Raw genomic sequence first — 16172 nt, 5'->3', positions numbered from 1 at the left:
TGGTCCTGGAAATATTATTGATCAGATTAAGAGACCTATCTACAATTAGAGGTATTAAGGTAGGTGCAAAGCAATTTAAAGTGAAAGCCTTCGCAGATGATTTAGTTTTAACATTGGAAAATCCAAAGGAAAGTGTTGCAGAAGCTATAGAAGTAATGGAGAAATTTGGCCAATTGGCAGGATTCAAATTAAATAGACAAAAAACCAAGGTTATGGCAATGAATATGACGAAAGAAGAAAAACAGGAATTACAGTTAAAACATGGACTCGACGTGGCTAAAAAGGTAAAATATCTGGGAATATGGATGACAGCAAAGAATATTAATCTTTACAGTGATAATTACGAACAAGTATGGAAGGAAATAAAGAAAGACCTGGAAAGATGGACTAATATGAAAATGTCATTCTTAGGAAGAATCGCAACAATAAAGATGAATGTATTACCTAAGATGTTATTCCTATTTCAAACTATACCTGTGGTTAAAGGTACGAGGCAATTCCAAGAGTGGCAAAAGATTTTATCAAGATTTGTCTGGCAGGGGAAAAAACCTAGAATAAAACATAAGATTTTGGTAGATAAGAAAGAAAGAGGTGGATTCGCCCTGCCAGACTTGAGACTTTATTATGAAGCGTCCTGTATCTGTTGGATAAAAGAATGGATAACTCTAGAGAATACGGACTTGTTAGATTTGGAAGGTTTTAACAATAGATTTGGATGGCATGCATATTTATGTTATGACAAAAAGAAATCACATACCGGGTTTACGAATCATGTGATAAGAAGATCTCTGTACGAGGTGTGGGAAAGAAATAAAAGGCTGTTAGAGACTAAAACACCCTGGTGGGTCTCACCAGCAGAGGTATTAATAGTTAAGAAAGTAAATATGGAGAAGAGGCGGGCCACGTATGAGGAAATCTTGACGAAAACTGAAAAAGGATGGAGTTTAAAACCTTTTGAGGACATTAAAGGAGTGTTAACAGGATGGATAGAATACCATCAAATAAATGATGTGCTTAAAGAAGATAGAAAAATAGGTTTTGAGGATAAAAGATCCAAATTTCAAATAGAAGTGCTAGAAGGCAAAACAAAGCTTTTGGCAAAGATGTATGATTTGTTGTTGGAGTGGTATACAAAAGATGAGTTGACAAAAGAAGTGATGATTAAATGGGCAAAAGATTTGGGGCATAATATTGAATATGATGCGTGGTTGAAATTATGGAATCAAACTTTAAGATTTACAGCATGTACTGCCTTGAAAGAAAATGTATATAAGATGATGTACAGATGGTATTTAACTCCAGTTAAATTAGCTAAAATGTATAGAATGAGTGATAAAAGTTGCTGGAAATGTAAAGAGAAAGATGGTGAATTTTATCATATGTGGTGGACATGCGAAAAAGTTAAAAGATTTTGGGAAAGTTTATATAACGAATTGAAAAAGATGTTTAGATATACCTTTCCAAAAAAACCAGAAGCATTTTTGTTAGGAATAATAGGAGGAGAGATTAGAAAAGAAGATCAAACACTGTTTATGTATGCAACAACCGCGGGTAGGACTTTGTTAGCCCAAAAATGGAAATTACAGGAATTACCTACAATTGTGGAGTGGCAGATAAAAATGATGGACTATGCTGAACTTGCTAGATTGACATGCAAGATTCGTGACCAGGGGGAGACAAGGTTTCAAAAGGACTGGAGTAAATATGTGGACTATATGGAGAAAAACTGTAGATCATTAAAAACTCTCGCAGGATTAAAATAAACCTTACGAATTGACCAATATGTTAAAAAAGGAACTGCAAAAAAGGGAATTAACAAGAAACCCGCATGAAGGGAGGGGGGGAAGTCATAGCTCGGCGGAGCAAGGTAAAAGATGTGAATATAAGATTTTGTATAAAAGATTGGTTTTGTTAATTTGTTGAATATGGAAAATTGGAATAAAATGTATTTAAAAACAAAACAAAATCTTACTAATTTCAATTGCATTCCAGTCAAAAAAAATCCCTTATACAACAACTACAATATTAGTAATTTCTCTTCATGTTGACACATTAAATCATTTAAAGAAGTAGAAGTGAGGCACTCAAACTATATCCTTGTTCTTCTTGTGTGTGGCAATTATTCTGTCCATGGTAAAATGTTATGACTATCTTTTCCTGGTTGTTGCCTTGAGTGACATGTCAATGCTGCTTTGTGAATGGTTGCTGACTTGCTGTCCTTATTTCAGATGCAGGGTTGTGTGTTGAGTGGGGTTTTTTTGTCTCCCTCTAACCTCATTGCTTTCTTTTTTTATTTCTCTCTCTCTCTATATATATACCCTGAAGGTAATTTTACTAGCTCGCCATAAGGCCTACTTGCCTGCATTTTTCCTGCCAGTCAAGGAAGCGGGGAAACCCCATTTTCTGGAGCCCGTATGCTAACAGAAGCTTCCTGCCTTTTGTTGACGTATTTTTTTCAAGCCTCCTGTTTGAGGAGGATACTGTTCTGCTTCTGTTCTGTGTTTCCATGGTGCTGCCGAGGAAGAAGCTTTCCTCCCTCTATTCAGCGCAGTAATCAACAGGCGCCTCTAGTCCGTCTCTGGCAAATTTAGGTTGCATGATTATAGTTGACGGGGAGGTCTAACACAAGAAACGTGCTTCCTCAAAAGAATGGATGGAGAAATGGACTGGAAAGTATGTGATAACACTTGTTTGGCGTGACATCACCTAATTTCACACACACACACACAAATAAAAATGAATGCTCCTTAAATAGCCAACTTCCATCTTACCAGCCTGCAAACCAATCAGGTGGAAGCGCCCCACATATTTTCCTGACCTTATTTCCCATACATTTCAGATGCAACGGTAAGCTGCACAACTGTCTGTGGAAGAACTTGCTGGGAGGCACCCCACCACAAAACAAAATGAGAAAAAGGCGTCTTTGGAAAGTCAGCTACATAATGAGTTCCTGTTCTAGTTGGTAGACTCGTTTGTGAGTAGGATTGCAGGTTCAAATTTCAGCTCAGCCATGAACTCAAATCTCATTTCCCAAATCCCATTTCCAGAATTCCAGTATTAAAATAAGCACACATTCCTACATTTGCAAAGGATTTTATTGATATTCCTGGACTTCCCTTGTCTTTCCTGTCCTTTACAAAAAAAAATCCTGCATTCTGATTGCTTCAATCCAAGGAATATACGCAGATGTCCTAGTAAAGACAGTGGGCTTGTTCTGCACCTGGCACCCAACTGGCCCGAAGCTCACGACCCCATGGACTTCCCATGTCTCTCTCCCAGTTTGGCAAAGAAGTGGGCCACCCGAGTCTCCCTGAAAAAAAAAATCGTCCAAGAGTTGAAACATGTTCTTATGCCAGTGATAGACATGAGTGTCAATCTAGAAGGGATGGTATGCTAAATATCCTGGAATAAAATCTTCCACAGTTTTTCAAGGTTATTAGCAGTGCCATAGTTCTGAAACACTCCCCAGCCCCCAGTATTCACCCTCTAAGAAACTATTGGAGATCCTATTCACAGATCTCCTTTGTCATACATAATTGGCTTGATCTTGAAGTTGTGCTCTAAGTAGTGACATAATAGGGTTGCCATACTTCCAAAAGTGAAAATCTGGACACAATTAGCAGTAGTAGCATGATAAGCTCTTAAATCTTTGGCTATTGAAGTTGCAAATTTTTCAAAGCAACAGTGACAGGGAGAGTTGTCTACTGATAGCACCTAAAAACAGATTTGTGTGGAAAGGCTCTGCATTAATAGCCCATTTCTGTACCTGGCAAGCAGCTGAAGACCTTGCTGTATCTTCCAGTCCAGCACAGAGCATTGATGATTGGATTTTGCTTCCCCAGAACTTCTTGAGGTGACATGTGTTGAAATCTATGACTGGCAACTTGGCCTGATTCAAAACCTCGGAGAGAGAGAAGTTTTCATCTTTTCCACCTTCAGTGCATAAAACAGAAGAAGTGTAAGAACCAGAGCATTTTTGGAACCTTGAAGATTAGCACTTCGTGACTTTGCATTACACTGGAAATGGTAAATACTTCTAATTTTCCATCTTCTACAAGTGCTTAAGTTCTAAAGAAAATTATCATGTCAGGGTTCAAACCTGTCTCAGAATAATGACACTTGTGTTAGAAGGCCTGGTTTTTAGTCCTAAGCATGGGTGGCTGATTCGGACTTCTTGGTTGTCAAGGAAATGCACTCTGCACATGTTTAGAGACTCTATTCTAACATATTCTACCAAAAACAGATTCCAGGGCCAACCTCTTCTAACTTTGCACAAATTAAGGCTGCAAAGCTATAGACACTTATTGAAAACAATGTAATTCTTATTGGTGGCACATGACACTCTGAAATACCTCTTGCGCCCCCCCAGCCAGTCACCCAGCAGGAGTGTCCCGGACGGAGAAAACTGCCTCTTTTTGGTAGGCATGCATAATGGATAAACCTGTTGGCGGTAATATCTTCCACTGGCTTGACCAAAGCAATGTCATACTCTAGCTCATTTAGCTGTGGGTACTGAAAACGTTCATGCCGATAAATTCGCTTCACCCGGTAGCTTCGTTCTGTGGATTCCGGGTGATTAAGGTGATGCTTGCCGAGAAGAATTCGCCAGTTGGTGACATCTTCTTCCTGCCCCCTGAAAATGATGCACCGTAGGGTTGGGTGTGTTGTCTCACATGCCCCCCACCCCGATTTGCTTTTACCTGCCTTTATACTTGAGTCTAATTCTCCACCCAGACTAATATCGCTACCATCAACAAGGAAAACCACATGGACACTCAGAAAAAAATTGTTCCCACAAGAAGTTTCCAAGTATAGTTTTTCACTGGGGGTAAAGGTAAAGGGACCCCTGACCATTAGGTCCAGTCTTGACCGACTCTGGGGTTGCGGCGCTCATCTCGCATTATTGGCCGAGGGAGCCGGCGTACAGCTTCCAGGTCATGTGGCCAGCATGACAAAACCGCTTCTGCCGAACCAGAGCAGTGCACGGAAACGCCGTTTACCTTCGGGCTTGGAGCGGTACCTATTTATCTACTTGCACTTTGACGTGCTTTTGAACTGCTAGGTTGGCAGGAGCTGGGACCGAGCAACGGGAGCTTACTCCGTCGCAGGGATTCGAACCGCCGACCTTCTGATCAGCAAGCCCTAGGCTCTGTGGTTTAACCCACAGCGCCACCTGCGTCCCTCTGGACAAGTTAATAAAACCACTCTGTTTTCTACATGTAGAAAAATATATATATGAATGATTACACTGGCCAACACAGGTCCCCAACCCCTTTTTGCCACATGTGGAGGTGGACATTATACGTAAGGAATAAACAACAGGTAGGAGGAAAGCTGCTTAAGCCTTTCCCCTGCCTACTGCTTCCCCCTCCTTTATCTCCTCTCCTCCAATGACTTTCCCACAAGACAGGGTCAATGACCAGAAAGAAGCTTAGCCAGACAGAAAATAGGAGGGGGGAAAGTGGTGGAGAAGATAAAATTTTGTACCACTGAGCCTAGGGCTTGCTGATCAGAAGGTCGGCGGTTCGAATCCCTGTGACGGGGTGAGCTCCCGTTGCTTGGTCCCAGCTCCTGCCAACCTAGCAGTTCGAAAGCATGTCAAAATGCAAGTAGATAAATAGGAACCGCTACAGCGGGAAGGTAAACGGCATTTCCATGTATTGCTCTGGTTCGGCAGAAGCGGCTTTGTCATGCTGGCCACATGACCTGGAAGCTATACGCCGGCTCCCTCGGCCAATAATGCGAGATGAGCGCGCAACCCCAGAGTCGGTCACGACTGGACCTAATGGTCAGGGGTCCCTTTACCTTTACCTTTAATGTCATTATATAGTTTAGCCAGCAGGTGGCACTGTACTTAATAGTCTCTGGGTGGGGCTAGGGGTTTCCTGTTAGTGTTCTGTACAGTACTTGTTTTAGAAAGTCAGTAACATTCTCCCTGATTGGTGAGTCCTCTAAGCATTCCATGACAGTAGGTACGCCCCGCCTGCTTTATCGATGCCAAAAGGCATACCAGTTTGCATGAGCCACCCACATCGTTTTGATCTGCCTCCAAAAATTCACACACAGTAGACAACTTACTTCTGGAAGCAGTGGGCAGCAGTGAGAACCCAGTTTTTGTGAATGAGGGTGCCACCACAGACATGGACGAATTTATCGCTTGGTTTAGAACGGGCCTGGGAAGGGAAATGGATGGAGAAAATGCAGAGCTGAATTTTTCTTTTCTTTTCTTTTCACAAACTTAGGCATTCCCCTGCTGATAGGTCCCTGTGGTGCAAAGATGATGCACTTTTCCCTACATGACAATTGGCACTTGGATAATTTGGTGCACTCTTGGTATATAAAAGCCAAGTGTGACCTGCAACTAAATATTGCAGTGTGAAGTACTGTACTGTACAATTTTTTTGTGCTGGAGATTAGAGAAGGAAGAAACAGATACAGTAGCACCTTGGAAATCGAACAGCTTAGTTCCCGAACGTTTTGGCTCCCGAACGTCACAAACCCAGAAGTGACTGTTCCGTTTTGGGAATTGTTTTTGGAAGCCAAACGTCTGATGGGGCTTCTGCAGCTTCTGATTGGCTGCAGGAGCTGCACTTTGGTTTTCGAATGTTTTGGAAGTCGAATGGACTTCCGTTTTACTTCCAAAGTACAACTGTACAAAGAAACCAGTAATCCATGACCACGCCACCCTGGGAGCAAAACAATGGGCAGCTAGCCACTTCATCTCCCAGCCATGCTGAACAGGGAAGTAATAAAATTTGCTGAACCTACAAACAGGAAAGAGTCAAGCAAATTTAGAAAGGGCCTTTGCTGATTGGAACTTAGTTTCTGATTGGAACTACTTCTGGTTGGACCTAGCTTCTGGCCCAAGGTTTGAGAATCACTGAAACATTTCATACCTGTAAGGAGACTTGCCATGGCCAAGAATGAGGCCTCGCTTCATTGCCGGCAATAATCTTAGCAAATATGTTTGGTTGGAAATACGCAACACCACAGTTTTTAGGCCAGTCTGAAATGCGAAAGAAAAATAATGGGGTTATACAGAAAAGCAAGGGGGATATTTAAACCAGTGATAGATGAGAGAGAGAGAGAGAGAGAGAGAGAGAGAGAGAGAGAGAGAGAGAGAGAGAGAGAGAGAGAGAGAGAGAGAGATATGATATTCACAGTTCCCAACTGTGCAGAGAAGAGTCCCTTGTGTGTATAGAGGGGTCTTTTCAGTACAGTGCAATGAATGGGTGTGTGTGCAGGGATAATAATATTTGTCTGCCACTCATATTTCCTGAACCACTCTGGATGGCTCCCGACAGAATATTAAAAACTTGATAAAATAAGTCTGATTGTGGTCCTTTCCACGTGCGTTAAACGGTCTGAAAAGTGCTGCAAGTCCTTTTGAGATCGCCCCTCCATGTATCTAATAAATGTAGTGCCCCAGTCTGAGCCCTCCATACATTTAGCAGAAGCCTGAAAGAGACTTCTACATAAGCCACATGTGGAAGCCCTTTGCATACTTCCAGCATACACGCAGCGATTGGGTGGAGCCAAAGGCTACAATCCTTCCACCTGCCCTTCCACCTGCTTTATTGATGCCAAGACCCTCCAAGTGTCCCCATTTTCAACGGACAGTCACATTTGCATAAGCCACCACAGTTTCTGATTTGATCCCGGAATGTCCCACTTTTCCTTAGGGCGTCCTTATTTTCATCCGAGAAATGTCGGAGGGTATGCGTCAACCCACGGTATTTACAAACCTCTTTTGATCCACCTCCAAAAATTCACGCCCAGGGGTGAGTTTTTAGTTGTTTGTTCACATAATGCACTAAAGTAATGACCATGATGTTTCATTGCCCAGGAAATAAAGGACTTGCGACATACCCTTTCTCATTTATGATAACAAAGCAATATGCCAATATGCACACGACACAACAAATCCAATAAAAACCACCACCAAAAAATCATTGCAATATATATATATATATATATATATATATATATATATATATATATATATATATATGTGTGTGAATGATTTGTTTCTGAAAGGTATGAAATCTTTTGCCATTCTCAGTTTGGGGTTGCCCGTTGCTGAAGCAACATTTGATTGTGGTGAGAGTTGTTAGCAGACCCCTATTCCCCTCACAGAGTTAACTGTTTTCAAAGTGCCCTGGGAATACGGATGTGAGGGACAGGGGATATCGCGAAGTCCCTCCCCTCCTGAGTTCAAGCCAATCACCGAGCACAGGGGAAAGCAGAGAGAGTTCCGATTCCAGTAGGGAAGCAGGAAGTCGGGTCCGAGGCTCAGGCAAGGTAGAGGAGCCAGGGTCCCAGGCGGGACAGGAAGGGGCGAATAAGGGAGGGAGACCCATCCCCCCAACGCCAGAACTACGCAGAAAGAGGAGGGGAAAGAGGATGGGTCTGCCAAAGCTTTTGTGTTGGAGAAAGACGCGCCAAAAGCCATTAGGAGGTTCTGAAACCGACTGATCACATCACTCCGTGTAAATAGCATGACTTCAGCACTGTAAATACGCAGCACCAATAAAAGAATAAAATGCAGAGCTGCGTAGCGTCGTTACTCTGAAGTAGTCCGCTCCGGCCACTGTGACAGCAACCTCCTAATCCTTTTTTGGGCTACTTTGGAGTTGCCGGGATGAGCGTGTCAGAGGCGGAGAAATGGCGGCAGATCGCGGAGCAAGCCCAGCAAGAACTGCAGCAGCTGTCGCTGCAGGCGCAGGGGGAATTGAAGGCAGCTAAAGAAGAGACTAGGAAGGTCCAGGACGACCGGCTACAACTTGCGGAACAGGTGAGAGCGCTACAGGAAAGAGAGCAGGAATTAAGGGCGGTGGCGGTAGACCTCCAAAACAAGCTGGATGCAGAGAAAAACAAGGCGGGAGGGGCACCCCAAGTCCAAGTGCTGCCAGGAAGGAGAGCCGGGACGCTAGTAAGCAAGTTCAATGGAGACCCGAGGGAATATCAGGGCTTTGAGACTGAGATTGTGTATGCTCTTGAGCTGCACCACGCTGAGTTCCCTGATGATGAGCACAGGGTAGCGTTTATTGTGGAGCACCTTACCGGGGCAGCCAGGGAGTGGCTAAGACCGTTAATCGCAACAAAGAATCCTTGCATGAAGAATGTCAAACTATTTCTAGAAGGTTTGAAAACGATGTATTCGTCCGATAGTCATATGGACCAGACTAAGGAGGAACTTCATAATTTACGCCAAGGAAATATGACAGTTCGCGCGTATTGGGCGAAATTCACCATGCTGGTGCACAGATTGGGGTGGGAACTCGAGTCACCCCCAATGCAAGCGGCGTTCTACTTGGGGTTGCATGAGGAGGTGAAGGATGAGCTCTCGAGAGGTCCAAAGCCCAGTAATATGGATCAGCTGAGCAAAGCGGCTCTGGCGGTGGGGGTGAGACAGGAATCCCGGTGGAGCGACAAGCAAGCAACGCGCGCAAAGCGGGCTTGGTTCCCACGGTCGCAGGAAAAGCCACTCCCCCAACAACCCTTTCAAGCCACGCCTGGGGCCAGTCAGGACCAGGAACCCATGCAGATTGATAGCGCGCGCGCGCGGGCTTTTCAAACCCCAGCGGCGCCAAGACGCAAGGAGGGAAGGGGTGGGAATTGCTTTCTCTGCAACTCCCCCCAGCATCTCGTCAGAGACTGCCCACATCGCAGGGAGTGGCAAGGAAAGGCGGGAACGGTTGTGCCCTCCCCCACTGACGCAGCACCACAGCAGGGAAACGGGAAAGCCTGGCTGCAGGAGACAAGGGGCAGCAGCCAGGCACAGTCAGCAGACAACAGCCCCAGCCCACCCACCCGCACAGAGAGGAGCAGAGCCAGCCCACCCCTCCCAGAGCAGGAGTGGTTCTAGAAGTGACGCTCACGCTCCCAAATGGCTATCCCCTGACGGTCCTCGCCCTAATTGACAGTGGGGCGTCAGCGAACTTCTTCTCGAGAAACTTTGCAGAAGAGCACCAGATCCAGCTTCTGCAGCTGGATTTTCCTCTGCACGTGGCAACCATTGACGGCAGAGAGCTGCTGGGAGGGGCCATCACGCATCAAACCCCCCCCATGAGAATGACGGTGGGAAGGCACTCAGAGACACTGGCATTCAACGTCACCACCATCTCAGACCCCCCCATCGTCTTGGGCATGAGCTGGCTGGCGCGCCACGACCCCTCCATCAGTTGGCACCAGAGATGCATCACTTTTGGATCAGACTTTTGCCTGGAACATTGCATGCAGCACCAACCAGGGGAGGGGCCTCCGATAGCCACGGTGGCCACCATGCACATCAAAGGGGGTGAGGCGATACCCAAGCCGTACTGGGACCTGCAGGAGGTCTTCAGCGAAGCGGAGTCCGACCACCTACCCCCACACAGGCCTTTTGACTGCCAGATCAACCTGGTGCCAGGGGCAACTATACCCCCAGCCAAGCTGTACGCCATGTCAGACCAGGAACTGGAGGATCTGCGCGCTTTCATCGACAAGAACCTCAAGCGGGGGTTCATCAGAGAAAGCAAGGCAGCAGGGGGCAGCCCGGTCTTCTGGGTGGACAAGAAAGACACGCAACAGCGCCGTCTGGTGGTGGATTTTAGACGACTGAATTCAGTGACAGAGCCAGTGGCTTTCCCCATGCCCAGAGTGGATGATCTCCTGACAGCGGCACGCAGGGGCAAGATTTTCACCAAGCTAGACCTGAGGGGGGCGTACAACTTGATCAGGATCCGGGAAGGCGATGAATGGAAAACCACGATGTTCACGCCTCTGGGCTCTTTTGAATATCTGGTAATGCCCTTCGGGTTGCAAGGGGGCTCAGCATGCTTCCAGGCCTTCATGCACCACGTCCTGGGGTCCCTCCTTTTCAGGAAATGCTTGGTCTTCCTGGATGACATCCTTATCTACTCCGATGACCCAGTGCAGCATGTGAAGGATGTCAGGGAGGTGTTGCAGCGCCTGAAGGAGAACCACCTGTATGTGAAGCTGGAGAAGTGGAAGTTTCACACCAAGGAGGTGGACTTCCTAGGCTACAAGCTGTCAGACAAGGGGCTGGCGATGGACAAGGACAAGGTGCAGGCCATCCTGGACTGGCACAGCCCCAGGACGCGCAAAGATGCCCAACGCCTACTAGGCTTCGCCAACTTCTACAGGAAGTTCATCAAGAACTTCTCTCGCGTTACGGCTCCCATCACTGACTGCCTGAGAGGCAAGCAGAAGTTCAGGTGGACACCAGAGGCGCAAGCAGCGTTCGAAAGCCTCAAGAGGGTGTTCGCCTCAGACCAGAACCTGTTCCACGTGGTTCAGGACGCGCCCCTACGCGTGGAGACAGATGCTTCTGATAAAGCTGTGGGCGCCATTTTGTTGCAACTGGACGCCAACAGAGAGTGGAGACCCTGTGCCTTCTTCTCCAGGAAGTTGACCCAGCCAGAGCGAAACTACACGGTGTTTGATCGGGAACTTCTTGCGATCCACGCTGCGTTCCAGCACTGGAGACACTTCCTGGTGGGCGCCAAGCACCCCATCCAGGTGTGCACAGACCACAAGAACCTGGAGTTCTGGAGAACTGCCAGGGTGCTCAACCAGCGGCAGATACGGTGGGCAGAGTTCTTCTCGAACTTCAACTTCTCCATACACTACATCCCGGGAGAGCAGAATGTCAGGGCGGATGCCCTCTCCCGCAAGCCAGAGTACATGGAGGAGGAGGCGCCACCGGCACCCAGGCACATCTTCCCCCCGTCAGCTTGGTCCTGCGGAGCAGCAGTGGTAAGCGAGGCAGAACTCACAGCACTGACGGCGGCGGATGAATTTGCCAGCCGCATCTTCAGAGAACTGAGAGGGGGGGGGAGCAGGCAAACGACTTTGCAGAACGCAGGGGGCTGCTTTTCTACAAGGGGGCACTGTACCTGCCCACCACCCAGCTTAGACGTACGGTCCTCAAGCAGATGCACGACAACCCAACGGCGGGTCATTTTGGGAGGGACAAAACCGCTCACCTAGTCATGAGACACTTCTGGTGGCCAGGGGTGCGGGAGGATGTGAGGGATTATGTAAGGGGCTGTGACACCTGCCAGCGGGCAAAGGTGGTCAGAGCGCCACCAGCAGGTTTGCTGGAGCCCTTAGCCACACCGCACAGGCCGTGGGAAGTAGTGTCCATGGACTTCATCACAGACCTGCCGTCGTCCAGGGGCAAGACCGCAGTGTTGGTGGTGGTGGACCTCATGTCCAAAATGTGCCACTTTATACCGTGTGCCAGGGCGGTCTCTGCAGAAGAGACAGCCAAACTGTTTGTGGATCACGTATTCAGACTGCATGGATTACCTTTAAGGGTTATTTCGGATCGTGGCCGCCAATTTGTTTCCAGGTTCTGGCGGCGGCTCATGAACCTCCTGCAGGTGGAGGTCAGCTTGTCGACGGCTAGACACCCGCAGACCAATGGACAGGCGGAGAGGGTCAACGCCATTCTGCAGCAGTACCTGAGATGCTACGTCAGCCAGCGGCAAACGGACTGGGTGGATCGCCTGCCACTGGCAGAATTTGCCTACAACAATGCGGTGCACGTCTCCACAGGGGTGTCGCCCTTTAAGGCCAATTACGGGCGTGACCTCAGATCTTTCCCAGAGAGGGAGGGGGAGGAGGAGGAGGAGGGCCCACAGGCTGAGGATTGGGCAGAGGAACTGGAGACGGTGCACCAGCAGCTCAGAGAACACTTGGAGAGAGCCAAGGAAGCGTACAAGAAGGGGGCAGATCGCCACAGGCGACCGGGGGAGGTCATTAGGGTGGGGGACAAAGTGTGGTTGTCCTCGGAGGGCCTTCCCATCAGAGGGCGATGCAAAAAGCTGGCGCCCAGAAGGTTGGGCCCCTTCACGGTCACGCAACAGGTCAACCCGGTGGCATACAGGCTGGCACTGCCAGAGGACATGAGGGTACACCCTGTGTTTCATAGATCGCTGCTGTCGCCGTACAGGGAAAGCAGCAGGCTCCGAGACAGCGAACAAACCCCTGAGGGAGGGGGGGAGAGGGAAGGCAGGGAGCAACTCAATGAGGCCACGGCCATCCTGGATTCAAGGTGGGGGGTGGGGGGACTGGAGTACCTCATGGCATGGGAGGATGCTCCACCGTCCCAGAATGAATGGGTCCCAGCCACTCAGATACAGGAGGAATTCCTGGTAGAAGAATTTCACGCCCTCTTTCCCCATAGACCCAAGCCCTGGCACATGGAAAGGGAGGGGGAGGGGGAGGAAGCACGGGAGAGCAGTTCACCATGGCGCTGGGAAGCGGAGTTTGAGGAACCAGAGGATGAGGTATGGGTGTCACCGAGATCCACCCAGTCAGAGGAAGGAGCAGATTGGCAGAACATTTTTACCCCCACCAGCTCTGACGCCACGGACTTTTTGGGATTCCCATCCTCCCAGGCGGAAGGGGGGGGCTTGCAGGACTGGGGGGAGGTGTTCACACCAACGGGCTCGGAAAGCACTGAGTTCTTAGGCTTCCAGTCGTCACCGACACCTGGGGGGGACCTGGGGAGGGGTGAAGGAGAGCTTGGGAGGGGGGTGGATGTGAGGGACAGGGGATATCGCGAAGTCCCTCCCCTCCTGAGTTCAAGCCAATCACCGAGCACAGGGGAAAGCAGAGAGAGTTCCGATTCCAGTAGGGAAGCAGGAAGTCGGGTCCGAGGCTCAGGCAAGGTAGAGGAGCCAGGGTCCCAGGCGGGACAGGAAGGGGCGAATAAGGGAGGGAGACCCATCCCCCCAACGCCAGAACTACGCAGAAAGAGGAGGGGAAAGAGGATGGGTCTGCCAAAGCTTTTGTGTTGGAGAAAGACGCGCCAAAAGCCATTAGGAGGTTCTGAAACCGACTGATCACATCACTCCGTGTAAATAGCATGACTTCAGCACTGTAAATACGCAGCACCAATAAAAGAATAAAATGCAGAGCTGCGTAGCGTCGTTACTCTGAAGTAGTCCGCTCCGGCCACTGTGACACAGATTGATTGTTAAACCATTCCTTTATGCATATCCCAACCTTTTTCTGTGTCTATCTGCAGAAAGCAATTGAGTATGTGTTGGAGATGTGAAATTTCCCACCTTTTTCAGTGGAATCCCATGCATGTTTACTACAAAGTAAGCCCTGGTAAGTATTATAGGATAGCATCCTTTATCTTAATGCCACCCAAAGCTCCTCTTGCTTAATTTCTCTGTGAAAGCTTGCTGTTAAAGGTACAAGAGCAAGACTAGGAACAAAACATGGCAATCTTGTTCATAATTTGCACAATGGTAAGAATAAACTGAACTAGATGAAGCAACGTTCTGACTCCGTATAAGCAAACATCTTACCTAAATCCAGGCGTCTGGGAAGAAATACCACCTGTGTCAAGGACACCTTGGCCAAGGAAAGCACAGAAAGGCAAGCAAAGAATCTGTCCAAAATCATTGCCAAAAGAAATAAAGAAAAAGACTTGATCCAGGAATCGTGCAAAGGGAAACTGAGTTTGCATGTGGGATCGTGAACAGGATGGCTGGATCCAGCACGAGAGAAGAGGGGGCGGCTGCTCGTTGTTGCTGTCACTGTTAATGCACTCAGACAAAGCACAGAGGATCAAAACAATGAGGTCTAGATGCTTCTGCATGGACACGGCAAGAGAGCAGTTCTCATCAGCAATTTTACCCCGAAAGGCCCAAACAAGTCAGGTAGCAGCTGCAGCAAGATACTGTATGGGGTATGCACAGAAGGATTGCCAACTGACCAAGAAAAGAAATTAGTCAGGTGTTGACCATAACTCCCACAAGTGGAGGTGAATGCAGAGATAATGTTGCTACTTTCTTTATTGGCTCGGTCAGCTCTTGCGCTTTTAAGAGCAGATGAATCTGCCCTCATTAGCAGGAGGAAGCTGTTCACTGACTCCAGATAATGCTCATCTCCCTGCAGTGAAAAACTCCAGCTTGCTACTGCCTGGGCACTGGGTTGCAGTTAAAGGCAGAAGAGCCAAAGCTGAGTTTAAAGTTGGCAACCCTAAGTGTACGTGGTCAGTCATACACAGAGGAGACAATGATAGGATTTATCGCAGGGATTTTGGAATTAGAGGGGGAGGGTGATCAATAAAATGCCATTGACGCTTTCCCTGTTAAGAGACGGGACAAGCTTTTTTCATACCTTTAAAAAGGGTATGCTGAGGGAGGAGGGGGATCGTGCCCACTAGCTCTACCTCTAGTTTCCATACCTTTATCTGAATGCCAGAACAAGTCTCTGTATATGCAATTATATGCGCATAGGCTCTGCCCTGAGTGCTCACTGGAAGGGCAGATCGTGAAGCTGAGGCTCCAATACTTTGGCCACCTCATGAGAAGAGAAGAATCCTTGGAAAAGACTCTGATGTTGGGAAAGTTTGAGGGCACAAGGAGAAGGGGACGACAGAGGATGAGATGGTTGGACAGTGTTCTCGAAGCTACGAACATGAGTTTGACCAAACTGCGGGAGGCAGTGCAAGACAGGAGTGCCTGGCGTGCTATGGTCCATGGGGTCACGAAGAGTCGGACATGACTAAACGACTAAACAACAACAACAGGCTCTGCATCAGCATCCATGCCTGCAGTCAGGAACTCCGCAAAATTCAGCACCCTAATTGCAGGGGGCGGATCTAAACACGGGGGGGCGCTATAAATAAGTCAGAAATTAGATTGTTTTAACAAAAGAAAAAAAATCATATGGGAAATGTTTTAAACTATTCCTGCTCTCTGGCGCTATCTGGTGTTGAATGTTTAAAGAACATGCAATTTGTTGTTTACTAATGTAGCTGAGAGCCTGTGTGCATACAATTTATGTGCATATTCAGGATCTGTTCCAACTCTCATGGGATTGGGATGAGGACAGCTGGTACAATTCCATGCCCCTTTGCACCATGGGCATAACCAGAATTTATGTTGGGGGTGGGGGGCAGGCTTCATGTTAGGTATATTTCAAAAAGTAAAAACCAGGACACCCTTAAAGTTGCTGAGTTGTTTTTAGACAAACGCCAAAGACACAGAATCTCCATTTTTTATTTCTTATTCATTTAGGGGGCAACTACCCCCATGCCCCTCCTTGGCTATGTCCATGCTCTGCACACATTGAGCCTCCTGCGCACTGTTCTTGAAGGAATAAAAAGGGACTGTGTCTAATTTTCTACCCCCACACTCAGC

General features: G+C 47.7%; 1 protein-coding gene across 1 annotated transcript; it reads right to left on the bottom strand.

The window, feature by feature from the left end:
- Positions 1–3133: 3133 nt before the first annotated feature.
- LOC118096145 (chymotrypsin-like elastase family member 1) lies at positions 3134–14427 on the bottom strand. Its single transcript, XM_035137507.2, has 6 exons — positions 14331–14427; positions 6897–7006; positions 6079–6173; positions 4353–4633; positions 3767–3933; positions 3134–3310 (listed from the first exon to the last, which is right to left on the bottom strand). The coding sequence occupies exons 1-6, from the start codon at positions 14425–14427 to the stop codon at positions 3134–3136; spliced, it is 927 nt and encodes a 308-aa protein (XP_034993398.2).
- Between the last annotated feature and the right edge of the window lie 1745 nt (positions 14428–16172).

The sequence above is a fragment of the Zootoca vivipara genome, chromosome 5 (genome assembly GCF_963506605.1).
Source record: "Zootoca vivipara chromosome 5, rZooViv1.1, whole genome shotgun sequence".
Taxonomy (NCBI): domain Eukaryota; kingdom Metazoa; phylum Chordata; class Lepidosauria; order Squamata; family Lacertidae; genus Zootoca; species Zootoca vivipara.
The sequence above is the reverse complement of the archived record's forward strand: the minus strand, read 5'-3'. Positions and strand labels throughout refer to the sequence as shown.

Coding starts and splice junctions, on each gene's coding strand:
- LOC118096145 (XM_035137507.2), bottom strand. CDS start 14,427: ATGATTTTGGACAGATTCTTTGCTTGCCTTTCTGTGCTTTCCTTGGCC. Junction 4,634..6,078: donor GCTGCCCACTGCTTCCAGAA/GTAAGTTGTCTA, acceptor CATCATTTTCAG/GGGGCAGGAAGAAGATGTCA. Junction 3,934..4,352: donor TGGCTGGGGGGGCGCAAGAG/GTATTTCAGAGT, acceptor TATGCACTGAAG/GTGGAAAAGATGAAAACTTC.